This window comes from Dama dama, chromosome 12 (genome assembly GCF_033118175.1).
Source record: "Dama dama isolate Ldn47 chromosome 12, ASM3311817v1, whole genome shotgun sequence".
In the NCBI taxonomy this organism is placed as follows: Eukaryota; Metazoa; Chordata; class Mammalia; order Artiodactyla; family Cervidae; genus Dama; species Dama dama.
The window spans coordinates 28,066,402-28,083,446 of NC_083692.1; the positions used below are offsets into that span (position 1 = coordinate 28,066,402).

Sequence of the window (17,045 nt, forward strand, 5' to 3'; positions counted from 1 at the left end):
GTTTTCCTCTTCTGTAAATTGAAAATTTAAACTAGAGGATTAAGAAATGTGTGTAAACCAAGGATTTGACACTTTCTAATGATCATGTTTTTTTTGCGATAATCAAAATAATTGCAAAGTTATAATGCTATGATATTATGAAGGCCAAAGAAGAAAGGATGTCATTTTAATTAAATCTGCAGCTGGAAATAAATGGGGAAATTCTACCAGTAATTGTGTAACTGTGTCTTAATGGAGTCCAAAAGACTTTCCTCTTTGGGAAGTGTGAGCTAATACACCCACAGAGGAGTGATTAGGAACAGGGATATTTATACTAGATGGGAAATGCTGGCAAGCTGAGATTTATATCAATACCCAGAGGCGAGATGTGGGCAGCTGATGATGTGCAAAAGAACATATAGATTTGAGATATTTCCTGTAAATGTTGATGATAGATTTATCATATGTTAGAAGTCTAGGATCACAATCTATGAAATATATTGATATTATATATGTATTTTATAGATATTTATATATTTTCTATTATATATATGAAATTAGCCTGCTTGTTCATTACCTCAGTACCTCAGACTGTGAATGGCTGATTAGTCGTGGTCTGTACAGTAGCCTAGTAGCCATAAGCAGAGGTCACAGAAGAATCACAGCAGAATTCACAGAAGAAGAGGGGTAAAATCCAACTGTGTGTCTAAGCTGAGGTTTCCAGTTCCTCTTCTGCTTATACAGACTTCCCTGATGGCTCAGACGGGAAAGAATCTGCCTGCAATGCAGGAGACCTGGGTTCAACCCCGGGGTTGGGAAGATCCCCTGGAGAAGACAATGGCTACCGACTCCGGTATTCTTGTCTGGAGAATTCCATGGAGCCTGGAGGGCTACAGTCTAGGGGTCCCAAAGAGTTGGACACAACTGAGAGATTTTGACTTTCACTTTCCTTTTAAATCACACACAGGAAACTTCAGAAAGAGAGCTGTAACCTCAGCCACATCTCCGACTCCTGCTCTGGCAGGCTAATCACCAGGATCCAATCTGAACCTGAGCTCCTTGTTATTTAACTGAAGACACCCCAATGCATTTATACTAAAAAACACCCCTATGCGTTTATAAGACATTCTAGTTGTAGGGAAATGAACTGGCACCACCAGGAGTGCTTGGGGTAGAAATCAAGGCTGCCTGCCAGTGTACTAAGTTGCTTCAGTCACGTCAGACTCTTGGAGATTCTATGGACTGTAGCCGGCCAGGCTCCTCTGTCTATGGGGCTCTTGAGGCAAGAATACTGGAGAGGGTTGCCATGCCTTCTTCTAGGGGATCATCCCCACCCAGAGATAGAACCTGTGTCTCCTGTGGTTCCTGCATTGCAGGAGGATTCTTTACCGCTGAACCACCGGAGGAAGCCCAGAAAGCAAGGCTAGGCTAGTGTTATTCCCAGTCTCTTGATTTTGTGTGGAAAGAATCCTAGCAGAGCAAACTGCTTGTTACAGTACATCAACCTTCTGGATTTGCTCAGTCGCCCAGTCTCTGGAGGAACTGGTGGAAATTTCAGAGGAGAGGGAGAAAAGGACCCTAAACTAAAGCCTGGATATTGGCTGTGCATTTATGTGTCTCTTGGCTACAGGCTAGCTTCTCTCCTGGCTCAGAGGGTAAAGCATCTGCCTGCAGTGTGGGAGACTCGGATTCAATCCCTGGGTCAGGAAGATCCCCTGGAGAAGGAAATGGCAACCCACTCTGGTACTCTCGCCTGGAAAATCCCATGGACGGGGGAGCCTGGTAGGCCACAGTCCATGGGGTAGCAAAGAGTCGGACACGACTGAGCAACTTCACTTCACTCGCTTTGGCTACAGGCTACGGCCCTTACACAGACTGCTCTGGAGAGGGGGACAGTAACTTGAGACAAGTGACTGGTAATCTAGGGGTCTCCAAAGGAAGTTGAGACACCACCCCCACTTCCCAATCCCCTTGCCCAGAGTAGGGGCGGAGCAGAGGTTATTTCCTTTGACCCCTTCCAGGGAGAATCCTACTGCTTCTGAGTATAGCCCAGTTTGACCCTTTCTAGCAAGGGTTATCTAGCACAAGTCTCAGCAAAGGGGACGCCCCCATCCAACTCTCCTTTAGCCTTTCTACTTTATGCTTTGCCTCACCACCAACCTCTGACCCAGCCGGAGCGCAATTTCTGTCCTCACTCCTCGACCCTGTTTACGCAGTCGTCCTTTCTAGACAGGCCCAGGCGAAGCCTCCGGCGCGAAAGCCTTCGATCAGTTCTTAAACTTGAGCAATAAGAATATTTATCTGGAGGGCTTCTTAAAGCATTGTTAGCCCCAGCTCCCAGAGTTCCTGGTTTCCGAGCTCTGGGGTAGAGCCGAATAATTTGCATTTTAAACAAGTTCTTAGGAGGTGCTTACAGTCCGGGACCACTTAGAACCACGGCCTTAGATAAAAGGAAGTACCCTTGCTATCCTGAGCTCCCTCATTTCTTTCCCTCTGTTTCCCCAGTCCTTTCGCACTTAGGCTATTTTCCCTTCTCCGTTGCAGACTCTGAGCTTGTGGGCTTGTGGGCTCGGTTTTTTACGGTTCCCCTCCTGTCGCCGGTTCCGAGCTTTGTTGGAAACGATTCCCGCTCGCAGTCTCTGGACCTGGGCAGCTTCGCGCCCACCGCCTTCACTCTTTTTCCACCGCAAACGCTGCTCGCTGCACTCTTCTCTCGGAGGGTGAATTAGTCACCCTCTTCCTCTACTCATTTCACTAAGTGCAACCCTTCCCGCAACTTAGCAGCGGCAGGGCTCGCCGCTCGCCTCTGCGCTCCGCAGCCCTGGGAAGCATCCCAGTGTAGTCGCCGCGCCCCACCACGCGCCAGACTCAGCCAGGGGTGCAGGGGCCATTTCTGCGCCCCCAGCTCTGCGCTCGGACCTTATCTGGCTCTGGCTCCAAGGCGTGGGCCAGGGCGGGCGAGGAGAGCTCCTCTGTTGAGCTTCAGGCGCCCAAGCCCAGAGGGGGGCGGTAGCAGCGTCAGGTAGCTGCTCTGCGTCCCCGCGCGCCGCCCAGTCAGTCCCCTTTCCGCTCTCAGCCTGGGCTGGAGCGGGAGATGATCAACACCTCCGCCCCAGCAGCCGCGTTCCCGGGAGCAGTCTGGACTCGGGACCTTGGCAGGAGAAACCGAGATGTGACCCCCTGCGACTGCCCATTGCCCTCTTTGGCATCCTGCCTGCCTCTCCCCACTTCCTCGCCCTCTCCAGGGACCCACTGGGCAGCCAGCGTTAGCCTCGATCTCCGGGGAGAGAGGAGCGGCCACCGGGCGCACCGCCGGGCAGAAGTTGGACTCAGCCGGGCAGCCCTGAACCAGCCGCGCCAGAGGGGTGGACTAGCGAAGGGAGAGAGGAAGGGGCAGTAAAGGCTCTGGGAGAGAGGGCTTTGAGTGGGCTTTTCCTGCTCCCTCGGCCCCGGTGGTCGGGGCAGGGGGAGAAATGCTGAGCCCGCGCCTAGGTGACCGCCGCCGCGACAACAGCCTCAGCGGCAGCTTCAGCATCAGCACCGGCGGGACAGCGACAGCGGGGGCGGCGCAGGCGCATTGTGCCCCGCGGAGCCTGCAGTTCCCGAGCCCCGTGCGCGGCACCGCCACAGTCTGGGCAGCGGCGGCCGGGGGAGTGCTACTACCATGAACTGCCTGGTCCTTCTCCCCAGAGCTGCTCATCCGGGTCGGGCTGGAGACACAGTCAGGGGACCCCGCCGCCGCCGCCGCGCCCCCTCTTCTTTCGGCTCGATCTTCTCTTCCACCTTTTCCTCCTCTTGCTCCACCTTCTCTTCCTGCAACCCCCCCTCCCCCGCCGCGGATCCTGGCCGCTGCTCTTTAGACCCAGGATGCCGGGGGGCAAGAGAGGGCTGGTGGCACCGCAGAACACGTTTCTGGAAAACATCGTCAGGCGCTCCAGTGGTAAGAAGAGTTACAGTCAGAACACCCCTCCACCTGCATCCTGCCCACCCACGCCCCCCATCCACCTCATCTCATCCCTCTCCCAAGGGGGGAGGGGGATACGGACAGCCCTTCCCAGTGGCTTCAGTTACCAGCTGGACCTGATGTGAAGAGGGGGTGGGAAAGAGGTGGCAGAAGGAAAGTTTGTTGCAGCCCCTCCCCAAAAAGTACTCACCCCCCTCCCACCTGTCCAGAGCCGGGAGCAGAGGAAGTCGAAGGGGAGCAGCGGGTCGAAGGAGGTGCAGCTGGAGAATAGAGTTGAGTTTGTTGAGGGATGTCTTGTCTTTCTCGTTCATCTTTCCACCACATTTTTTTCCCCCTGAATCAAGTAGACTGCAGAGACTGATCAAATTTTTAATCTTGGTGGAAGGGCTTCCCTTAAGTTGGGAATGGCTGTGAAAGTGGCTCCTTGAGATTTAAGTCTCTGGAATGGCTTTCAGGCCCAATGGGTACCGTTGAAAGGAGCCTAGAGTTTGGGAGAATGGTTGAAGTTGAACCTAAGAAAGAGTCCGTCCTGGAAAAAGGGAAAGGCGATTATTTTGGTCAAATTTGAAGTTTCTCTTTTCTGAGGCATTGGTCTATGTTGATCTATATGATATATTTGATTTGACTTAAACAGGAGGAAGGTAGAGGGGAAGCAATAGCTACTGTGCTTTTAAAGTAACTAAAGAAACAATTTTAAAAATGCCGGCCTACCTTGCTACCGAGGCTAGGATTTTCTTGCCTTAAAGTGACTTTAAATTTCTGTCCTTTTGTGCATTCATTTCCTCTAAGATATTTGAATGGGGATGGTTATATATTTCACCTTTTAGGACCTTGTAAACTTTGCATTTTACTGAAATATACATCTTCTACTTGTTTTCAAATCTTTTATATAATTTTTAATTTTACAAGCAAGACATGTAAAAAATGCTTTAAAGTTGCTCCTTTTTTCCTTCAGGAGCCAGTTATTTTATTTTGAGATCCTTTGCTTGGAGATTTATGAGAAAGACATTTCTTCATATTAATTACAGTAGATCTTGGACTAAAGCAGTGGAAATGCTCTATGCAGTTCCATAATCATTGTTTAATCATTCATTCATCCATTCATTTATTCAATTAAACAATATTTATTTGGATGCCTTATACAAGAGACACTCTGTGGGGTCCTTTGAATAAAAATGATTAAGACACTTCTGCTTTCGAAAAGCTCCCTGCTTAGTGAGCAAGACAGAGAGAGGCACAATTGTGCTTTTCCTGAATTGGTAGATTAGGTTGTGTTAATTTTTAGGGTTTAATCTCTTCTAAAACTAGGTTTGCAAATATTTCCCTTGATTTTGGGACTGTAATGTAAGTGTCCCAAGGTACTTTTCATCAATCTCTGACATGGTATTAGGCTTTAATTCGTGACTTTGGCTTTATTTCTTCCTATTTTATCAATGCCTGTTTCGAATCTTGAACTGACTTTTTGGGGTTGGAAAAAAATGACTAATAGCCCTGGTCTAGTTTTAAAAAATAACTATATTTTTAGCCATTCCAATGTGATTTCGAATGTGTGTTTGATTTTTTATGATAATATAAAATATGAGCTCATTATGGTAGACAATTTATATGTTTATACATTATTTCCTATATTAATATTGTATAGAAACCTGGAGTACAAAGAGATATTACTGTTAAAACAACTAGTTTGAGAAATTTAAAGTTTATTGGAATTAGCTATTTAAGATATAGCTTTTAAGATAAAGCCCTTTTTTTCAGCTTTCTCATCCTCTTGGGTTATTTCAACACCATGCAATTTTGTCTGCAAGAGGACTTTTAAGAGAAGGCCTTAAAATTTGGAGGGTTCTCTATTGCTCTGCATGGTAACTAGAAAGTAGATGAGAACTGACTAAAGTTTACTCATATAGCATCTTTGGATGAAACTTCTTATACAGACTGAAACTATGAGCCAGTTTGCAGAATATCTTTTATTTCTGATATACCATGAAACTATGACTTACTTTATGTGGCTTAGAAATAGCTGCTTCTATTGCCTCCATTTTAAATCCACTATCCAAATTAATGAACGTTTTATCTTTTTTACACTTCATGTTATAATTGCTTCACTGGTTTAATGTTTCTTTCCATGCATAGCACCAAGTACAAATGAAAATTCATCTGTTTTCGCATTTTAAATATCACCTCTAATTGCTTGTGGCTAACTTACAATACAGCTACTCAAAACTCAGCTTTGTTTGAAATGTGTTAGATATTTGAGGTAAGTATATGTCCTTGTGTATGTAATCAGTATTGGAATGTCTCAATGCCACTTACACAGGAAGTACCTCAGAAATTGAAAATTACAGTGTTATATTTTGTGGGAATATCCCACAATTGTTGTCACTTCTATATGATTTGGCAGAGAAATAAAAAAATTTATTCTGAGAAATTGCTTAATTGAGATTAACAGAAAATACCCGTCAGGGTTCTCACAGATGGATTGAGTTTGTCACAGTAAAGATTTCATTACTCAATAACTTAACAACATTGAAAGTGATGTATTGGCAGAGCTTTAGTGGAAAAAAAAGGAAGCAGTACTCCCAATATATTTAAGAGTTGAAGGAAGATGGTTTGGGACCGGCTATTTACCTGTACTCCATGAAATTCTTGTCTTTCTGACACAACCTCATTTTCTTCTTATGAAAAGATCAGATCTTTTAGTGAGAATCAGATGGAGTAGAAACACATGTAGAGATGCACACAGATAAAATACAGACAGGTATCCACTCAGACACAAAGATAGATGCAGAGGAAATAAATTCTTTCACACACTCAAGGGGCAAAAGAGAGATGTAAAAAGTAGCAGAATACAGAGAGGGAGGGAACAAGAGGTGGGGGAGAGAGAAAAGGAGGGATACACGCTTTTATTTATTAGGCTATCGCTAATGAGCTGAAATCTCAGTCAATTAGAAATCCATCAGAATACTTCTTGATGAAGAATAAAAGAGCAAGAAGTGTGATATATTTGGGTATAGTTTTTAAACACGAGGATTTCCTAATAAAGTTCCAAACTCCTCGGTTGCAATTTTCTAGAATAACCGTGCTATATTCTTTGCCCTAGAGTGGTACTATAGCCTATTTGCTGTTATTTTACGCTTCTCGAGATTGGATTTTTATTTTCCTTATTTAGTTGATTCAGTCTGTTATGGGAAAGCATTTCAAATTGTTATTGGTGATTCAAAGTCTATAAAATAAAGTAATGAGGGCCATTGAGTAGGATGGATACAAACATACTATATAGCCAAATACCCAAATGGTAGAAGTAGGAAATTCCTCTTTTTAGTTTTAAGATAAAAGATAAGACCATTTTTAGACAAATAAAAGGAATTACAATCATTACATGTGATTCTAATAGGTAGAGAGTGCACATTATTTACTCCAAGAAGTTGTAAAGGTCAAGAGCATAAATGCAGTAGCAAGATTTAGATACATTTTTGGCTAGTAAAATCAAAATATGTAGTTAGGAAGATAAAGTTTAGGAACTATGTGGCCAGTTCATTACAGGCATGCAATGTCTCATGGAAGGCTTCCATCCAAAGTGATTACTGACTGAATCTGTGTCTGAAACATTATTAGGTTAGTTTTCCTTATTTAAATTTCAGTATTTTTGCAAGCTCTTCATCCATATATTTTGGGCTGTAGGGAGCCGTACCCTTATGGGTAGAGGGTAGGTACCTGAAAGAAAGTAGGTTTTTAAGGACTTTTAGGTGGAACTTTAGATTTAAACAAAACAAGATATTTCCAAGGCCTTCAATGTGATTATTGCTTTGGGCAGTACATTTTTGTGTATATGTTGTCTTTGATTCCTTAGCAAATAGGCAGGCATTATTACTTTGAGTGACAGTAAACTAGTTGTCATTTTGAAATTTTTAACTATAAAAATAATTTCTTTTAAATTAGAATATAGCTATTGTTCTTTAATCTTTTAGACATTAGGAAAAACTAGAAGTGTTTTCTTTTTAGAGATAAAAAAGGGGCTTAGGAAAGAAGAAAACAGAAAAAGCAGTATTTTATGAACTGCTTAACCTTCAAGAGAAGCTACTTAGTAAACTGTTTTCCATTTTACTTGAAATACCTCCCCAAATACTTTCTTTGCTCTTACCAATAGGAAAATCTAAAATAATTTTTGTGCTATAGTTAATATTTGTAAAAACTGAGACCTTAAATGAGATCCTATAGGAGAGAAAGTAGAAAGCTAGTGATTTAAAAACAAAACAAAGAAATAATGACTCATAAGTATCATCTGATTTAAAAAAATGATGAAGGACAAATTTTTTTTTGGTATAGAGTACTTGATATTTTTTCTTGAAAGATCTAAAACATTCTTTAGGATATATTGATAAAACCACTTAGAATTTCTGAAGCTTTGGTTCATCCAAGTCTTGTGATGTATCAGTTCTACTTTTATAATATCATAGAGGTTGAAATTACACTGACCACTTCCTAAATTATATTTATAAGTAAGCCAGAGGATTGTCCCATCCTTCAGGGTCCACATTGCCTTATATAACAGATGCAGTACTTTGTTGACTAGGGAGCTGCTTATCCCAGGACATCCTTGTGTTCACTAGAAATTGCTCTGTTTGTCTATCTTTTGCTTGATTCCAGAAGTAGTTCTGTTCAGTCGCTCAGTTGTGTCCAACCCTTTGCGACCCCATGGACTGCAGTGGTAGAGTGTATAAGAAGTAGAGGGTATAAGAAATCCACATCCTTGGCCATCTGTCAACTGCCCTACTAAAAGAAACCTATAGCACAGTATTTTATAGAGTAGAAGGGAGTAGCTATGATTGTTTTGACAGTGACTGAGTAAATTTCTGTAAAGGAGTCTTTTAGTTTAGTCAATATTTATCTCTTGCTTTCATTGTTAATAACAGCTGCTTGCTAGCATGGAGGAACAATGCTTCCACATTCTCCAGCCTTTAGTCTAGGAAAAGGTTGCTCTGTTCTCCAGAGTCTGTAGGTAAGATTCACCACAGGAGGGCAGTATAGGTTCTGCCACAGCTAAACTAATTTATGTCTGTTTCTCTTTTCTGTCCTTTTCCTCAAGTTTGGGGGTTAAAAATTAATGAAGTTAGTTGTTACTCTTGGCAGAAAATATCTAAAATAGAAGACCTATAAGAAAGTGAAAAGAAGAAAGGAATTGCAATCTTATATTGGTTGATGATAACCAACATTTTCTGATTAAATGAATGTGATATTAGTAAAAACAGTTTATGGAAACAAATTCAAATTTTAGGTTAGTATAACTTTCACTTTAGCAGATGAACAAAATGTTATTGTAACCATCTCTGTGTGGTGATAATATATATAAAATATAAAGTTTTGCAGAATAATTATGTATAATTAATGTTCACATTAGAAGGATGAATACATATTTTCTGTTTCAACAAAAAATTCTCTCATCAGATGTCTTAATATAATTTTGATTAAGTTTGATCAAGTAGAATCAGTTCATGATAGTGCTTTGATTTTATTAAAAGATAGTTTACAGATTTATAGATACTTACCTAGGATGTTACATGATTCTAGTAGTTCAATGTTATACAAACTTTAAAAATAAAATACAGAGCTAAAATAAATATTCTTCAAAGTTTTCCAAACTTATTAAACTCAAAAAATATGATTGGAGGTACAGTACTACTTTAAGAGGTTTTATTTCTTGTCCATCATCAAGTTTGAATCTTGGTTATAGGGATTTTTGGTTTTCTTTTTGGTAGGGTTAGAAACCATATTTTGAGAGATGCTCTGAAATGTCCCAAAGAAAATCAGTTTTAGTGGGGAAAATTAAAATGTATCATACAGTACTTTTATAAATAACATAGATATAGTGTGAAAGCAAGTAAACCTGAATAACAAGTCACAAAACCAGTGGTAATTATTGTTGTGGAAGTTGAGGTCAAAGAAAGTAGTCTTTATGTGTTGTAAGAAATGGACATTTGTAAAATATTTTTCTTTAATAATCGAATTTTAAAAACTCCAGTCTCATTCTTGCCACACACCCAATAAAGCAAAGTAGTAACTATGTGAAATGATGGACATGTTGATTAGCTTGATTGCATGTGGTATCAAATCATCAAGTTATATACTTTAAATATATACAATTTTTGTTTGTCAGTTATACCTTAGCACGCCTGAAAAAACATCCTCAGTGTATTTCACTAAATATGCTAGCTTAATAATGTAGGCTATAACTCCTTTTCATCACTGAGGAATGACTAAAATGAGTCATTTGAATATTCTCATTTTATATAATGTAGATGTTTTAATATTGGAAAGACTTGGTCTTGAAAGATAGTTAATCAAATGAACACTGACAATATTGTCACATATTTCAGAGTGCATTTTAGACACTATTTTAGTATTTGGTTGTTTATGAATATTATTACTAACACAAAGAAGTATTTGGACACATTCTAGATAATGGTTTTTTGATATATTAAGCTTTCACATGGGAAAAGATAAGAAAATTAAATAAAAAGTGAAATAATTTATAAAGGAAGAGTGGTTGAAAAGCAATTTGAAATCTTATTGAAATGGATTTCTTTCTTTATTGGGTCTGGTCCCATCAGCGAAACGTAAGTACTGAGTCCTATTGATTTCACAAGATATATGATTTTAGGTCTGAGCTTAGGTGCACAATCAGCAGTTTCTAGAGATAATGACAGATAACTGGGAAGTCAGGGAAGTGTTGATATATGGACTAAGCTTCTTGAGGATATGGGTTATATACCTTACACATACTTTTATATCCTCCACTGTGAAGAGCACATAATGCTATGTACTAGTTGAATAAATGTTTTTTAATTTTGTCTCCTAAGTTAACCAAGTCTAGAATTGATTCTTTTCTAAAACACTGCCGATTAAATCTATTAGGTAAGCTTGTATCAGTAACTGCATAGTTCAAAATATTTAGATAACCAATGTGTAGATCTGAACATGGAAATCACATTGAATGAGGAATATCAGATGGGAGTCATGAGAGCTTGAGAGGTGAATGTGTGAGTGATCTCACATTCATCTCTTATTGCAACTGGATATTCAGCTGAAATATTTCCTATCATTTTTTGTTCTGATCTCCAAGGCTTAAAATATAGGCTATAGGAAATAACTGTTTATAAATTTTTTGATTCTAATTAATTCCTTTTGTAAAACGATTTTGCATTAGGAGTTACTGATGGTAAGTTTTATCCTTGGGAATTGATCTATATCAATTTATGTATCTTCCGAGTGAGTTCCACCTTGAGAAGCAGCTTGCAGTCCTGTGCAGTAATCAGAAGAAAAGGCAGGATAGATTTTGGCTTGTTAGAGCCTGCAGGGTCAGCCTCAGGTCACCAAGTTTAACTGGAAAACAACTCGCTTAGATTAAGAAAGAGCAAAAGTTCATCTTTATCCTCATCTTTTCTGTAAGCCTTTTCATGTCTCCTGGCATATTTTTAATTTGGGACAAATTATAGCACAATGAATTTACTTTCATGGTGTTGAGAGAAAAGAGAAATTTTTCAATGAGGGTTAAACAGTCCGGGAATAAACTCACCTAAAATAGCTCCCATCCTTTTGCTTGACCTTCATACTCTTTCTAGTTAATCACTCACTAATTTGACAATTTTACATAAATTTGTTGAGTGCCTACCATGTGCTAGACTCTGAACTAAGCACTGGGGATGCACATTGAACACGATGATAAAACTAACGTTACCCCCCGTCTTTTTTTTTTTTTTTTTCTGTGATGGGCAGTGTACACACTGGTTAGGCACCACAGGTTCTGGAGGCTTGCATTAAGGTCCTAGCTCTGATGCTTACTAGCTCTGTGATAAACCTGTCTGTCCCTAGTTTTCTGCTCTGCAAAATGCAAGTAATAATAGTGCCTGACTTACGGTGCTGAAGTGAGGATTAAATGAGAGGATATGTGCAAAGTGCTGAGAACAGAGTCTGGCACTTAACAAGTTCCATATCAGTATTAGTGTTGCTAGTTATTGTTATTATTTAGATGTTTAACACTTTAGATATTCAACACCATTTGTAGTTGATGCCTTTAATTCTTGGTGACCACTTCCTTTTGAACCTGCTTTCAGTGGACTTCTGACTAAACTGTAGTGTTGAGACTTCCTAGAAGGTTGCAAGTGAGCATTCTTATGAATCCAGAAACCTTTCATTTGTCCATATTTTTCTAGTTCTGCAGGATTTAAGACTCTGCTTCCCTATCCTCTCCACACTTTTTTTGGCTTTCATGACTTTGTATTTTCTCTTGCCCCTTTCCCTTTCATTTTCTATTCTCTTTCCACTCCCCTTCCCTCCTATCCCTTCCCTCTTCCCCGCCTCCCCCACCCCCCCACTAAGGGTGAATGGTCATTCAGGTTCAACTTTGAACTGTCTTTCTTACATTTATACCCTTCTTTTCAGAGCAAGTTTGTCCTCTGTCATAATTTAAACTTTATCCTTTCTGTTCTCTAGTCCCATGTTACCAGGGGCCTACAGAATTTCTCCTGTACTCCCCACGAGTTATCTAAATCTCAGTGTGGACACAGCATTGGATTTATCATCGCTTTTGGCGTCAAGCAGACTTACTTCCTTTGGTATTTCCCCATTTCTGTCAAAGGTGTCTTTAATATTTTAATCGTTTAGTCTAGAAATTTTAGGGTCATTTTTGGCTTCCTATGCAGTATAATACTAGTCTTACTTCCTAACCAGATTATTAACCTCCAGGGGTAAGAATTTTGCCATATATTCCTGCTGTACTCTTTATAAGTGCTGGGTGCAGAGTAAGTGAATTCGTGATAGTTCACTGTACTGACTCATCTCAGGGCATGAGATGTGTCCATAACTGGCATCATGTATGGCCAACGTGTACAAGTATGATGGACTAAAGTAGGAGTTACAGGTTGAAAGAAGAGTTGTGTCGTTAACTGGGCCCAGAAACAAAAGATCTCTGAGAGTGAGGAATGAAAGGAATGTGATATGTTCTTGTTCATTCCTAAGCAGCCTCATTTTCTACTAGAGCAACCATAGTCAAGGTAACCCGTCATCTTTCTGGAACTCTGTAGGGCAGAAAACAGTGCTCTCAACAGATAAAAGGCATTTCTATCTTGTCTCGACACAGACTTCCATCCTGACTCTAGCCATCACTCTAGATGACATTTAGGACTCTACAGGATTACAGTATTAATGATTACCTTGCAGGGTTGCTGGAAAGATTCAGCAAACTCACAAATGTGGTGGCTCTGGCACGGTGTCTCATCAAGGGCTTAAAAAATATTCACCTGTTTCTATTTTTTCTCTAAAGTAGGGGTGATTTTTCTTTGTTTTTAACCTGAACAAAGCAAAGTATTAAATTGCTGAGACTTTCCTAAGTTTTATCCTGGTGGATCTTAGCTTAAAAGCATTTGCCTTCACTTTACCAAGGACGTACTTATTTGGAGAAAAAAACCAAAACAAACAAACACCACTCTTCCCTACAATGACAACAACAAAGAACTACTATTTATAGTCAAAGAAGCATCAGTTCTTTTTACCTCAGTAATTGGTAATGCTTGGATAAACTCAAGAAGAAGGCAGAAATTTAGCCTCTTTTTGTAACCGGCTCAGTTAAATCTGGCCAAAGGAGAGAAAGTTGAATATGTGATCTGTATCTTTCCCTTGAACAATTAGCTCCTATTGCATAGATAGTAGAAATTTTAAAAAATATATAGGACAAAGCTTTAGCAATTAATTGGATTATAAATGTATTTAGAAAAGCCTTGCTTCTATTTTTCTACCAGATGTGGAGGTTAGACTAGTCTTTTAATTGAAATTCTTCATTAGTTATCTTGCCATTAGTATTTGATAGCCTTAAAAGGTAAACTCTAAAGGAAATAGAATCTTTTCATAACAGCTGCAGTTCATTTGCAAAAACAAGGTTTATTTGCAAGATAGAAAATGATGCTTAAACATTAAAAATGTAATACTGTAATACTTCTACCCCCTGATAAACCTAACTTGACTGATTTAGCTTCTATCCAAGATTATATAACTAGTGAATGTTTTACATCCTTGTGTATTTTAAGAAATATCATTGTAATAAAATTCAGTAAAAATTTGTTTTTATCTACATGGGTGAGGATTTTCTGTTGTACTGTGAGACTACAAATCACATAGGCCATCATTGCAGTTATCGTTTATTTTTAATGATGCTGACGAGTGTACTTTTAAGAAACATATCTTTCATGAAGAAAACACCAATTATTAAAAGTAGAAACCTTGAATTGTTGGACATTCTTTTATATGTGTGTGTACATATATATTTTCTATAACAAAATTGCTATTTTCCTACCATTAGAATTTCAGGAATATATGTTAAAATAGCTCGTGAATCCTGAACCACTTTGGCTGGATGGAAAAATAAATTTAATGCCATCAAAGAAACACAGAAACTTAAAAATGTACCTTTGATCTTGAAGGAGATGAAGAGTGGAGGCATATTTTTATCTTTGATGGCAGCTGAACAAGTTTGAATAAATTAACAGATTTTTTTTGCATATTTCAAACTCCCACAGTGATGGTCTGCTTAATGTTGCCAATATTATTATATAATAATTAGTCTCATTGTGGAAGGTACAAAGAGTATGTGTCTACATACACACACACATACTCGCACACACACACATTTCTTTGATACAGAGCTGTAGGATAAAGGTATATTTGTGAGGACTGAAACATACCAGTCTTATATTCTATTATTGACATAATAGAAGTGGATAATGCACCTACCAGAAATCAACATTGTGGATGTGGGCATGACATATAAATTATTTATGCTTTTGTTTAGCCATCTGTGCCAGGATTTTATTTAACCCAAATAAAATGTGCTGTATGTGCCTCAGGGATTGTTCTGCTGTTTCTGTTCTCTGAAACTTAAATATATCTATAGACACCCAGAAGACAAGTTTAAAAAGTAATATATGCTGCATGATTTAAATTCACAAGTTTCCAGAGTTCAGGGAAATCTGTGTTGGAACACCTAATTTTTTTTTTTAAACAAAACTATTCATTCTTTGAAAAAAAAAAATACCTAGCACAATCCTTATCTATATTCTTGACAATGTCTAGCATTGCTCTAATAATTATTTATTGACTGTATGACTTTAGGAATAAGAATTTTTCTATTTGATTTGCTCATTCAATAAGCTTTTGTGGGTATACAGTGGTGAACCAACAGATGTGGTCTCTGCCCTCATGGAACTTGCAGTCTTATGGGGAAACAGGCATTTCACCAATCCAAACCAAATATAAATTATAAATTGTGGTAAGCATTTTGAAGGAAAAGGGGAGGATGCTGTGGTCAGGTGTATTAGAGACTAATTTTGACCGGGAGATGGTGTCTGGGAAGACATTTCTGAGAAAGTAGTGTTGAATTCAGACCTAAAGTAAGAGGTAAATAGATGATGAATGGACAGAAGAATATTTCAGACAGAGAAAACTTGTGAACAGTCCTAAGAAGAAAGAGAAAATGAGTGGCTGAGTTTGTGAAGCTTAGAAGCCAGTGTAGTTGCATTGCAGTGGACAAAAAAAGAGAAATGTGGAAAACCAGGGTGGAGAGACAGAAGCCTGACTACTCAGGGAAAGGCTTTTGCGTTGTATTCCAAATCAATGGACAGATCTTCTGGCTACAGGGTTCACTTGCTGTATAATGGCAAGTTGTGTTGGAGGAAAGAACAGTGCTAGTAGGGGAACAGCCAGGAGACTCTTGTGATAGTCCGGGCAAGAAATGATGGAGTATTTTGCCTGGGATGGTACCTGTAGAGTTTAAGGGAAGTGGGTGCTTCTGCTGGTAAAATTATTAGGGTTAAGTGTTGAAGTTTGAACCAGTCCATTATTCCATGTCCAGTTCTAACTGATACTTCCTGTCTTGCATATAGGTTTCTCAGGAGGCAGGTAAGGAGGTCTGATAGTCCAGTCTCTTCAAGAATATTCCATAGTTTTTTGTGATCCACACAGTCAAAGGTTTTAGCATAGTCAATGAAGCAGAAGTAGATATTTTTCTGGAATTCCTTATGATCCAGTGTTGTTGGCAGTTTGATCTCTGATTCCTCTGCCTTTTCTAAATCCAGCTTATACATCTGGAAGTTCTCAGTTCATGTACTGCTGAAGCCTAGTTTGAAGGATTTTGAGCATTACCTTGCTAGTATGTGAAATGAGCACAATTCTATGGTAATTTGAATATTCTTTGGCATTGCCTTTCTTTGGGATTGGAACGAAAACTGACTGATTCCAGTCCTGTGTCCACTGCTGAGTTTTCCAAATTTGCTGGCATATTGAGTGCAGCACTTTCACAGCATCATTTTTTTTAGGATTTGAAATAGCTCAGCTGGAATTCCATCACCTCCACTAGCTTTGTTTGTAGCAATGCTTGCTAAGGCCCACTTGACTTCACACTCCAGGATATCTGGCTCTACGTGAGTGACCAACTACACCATTGTGATTATCTGGGTGATTAAAACCTTTTTTGTACTGTTCTGCGCATTCTTGCTGTCTTTTCTTAATCTTTTCTGCTTGTATTAGGTCCTTGCCATTTCTGCCCTTTATTGTGCTCATCTTTGCATGAAATGTTCCTTTGATATCTACAGTTTTCTTAAAGAGACCTCTAGTCTTTCCTATTCTATTGTTTTCCTCTGTTTTGTTGCATTGTTCACTTAAGAAGGCTTTCTTATCTCTCCTTGCTTTTCTCTGGAATTCTGCATTCAGTTGGGTATATCTTTCCTTTTCTCCTTTGCCTTTCACTTCTCTTCTTTCCTAAGCTATTTGTAAGCCCTCCTCAGACAACCACTTTGCCTTCTTGTATTTCTTTTTCTTGGGAATGGTTTTGGTCACCACTTCCAGTGCAGTGTTATGAACCTCCATCCATAGTTCTTCAGGCATGCTCTCTACCAGATCTAATCCCTTGAATCTGTTTGTCACCTCCACTGTGTAATCACAAGGGATTTGATTTAGGTCATACCCAAATGGCTTTCTTCAATTTGAGCCTGAATTTTGCAAAAGGATGAATTGCAATAGTGATGAATTGGATAGCATGAATGAAGAGGTGTGAAGCATG

The 17,045-nt window shown here is 39.5% G+C and overlaps 1 protein-coding gene across 1 annotated transcript in view; it reads left to right on the forward strand.

Annotated features, from left to right (window-relative positions):
• Window positions 1-3,846: 3,846 nt before the first annotated feature.
• KCNH5 (potassium voltage-gated channel subfamily H member 5) overlaps window positions 3,847-17,045 on the forward strand; it is a 367,668-nt gene continuing 354,469 nt past the window's right edge. The window contains exon 1 of the mRNA XM_061158360.1: window positions 3,847-3,919. Within this exon, the coding sequence (XP_061014343.1) occupies window positions 3,847-3,919 (73 nt within the window). The remainder of the gene's footprint in view (window positions 3,920-17,045) is intronic.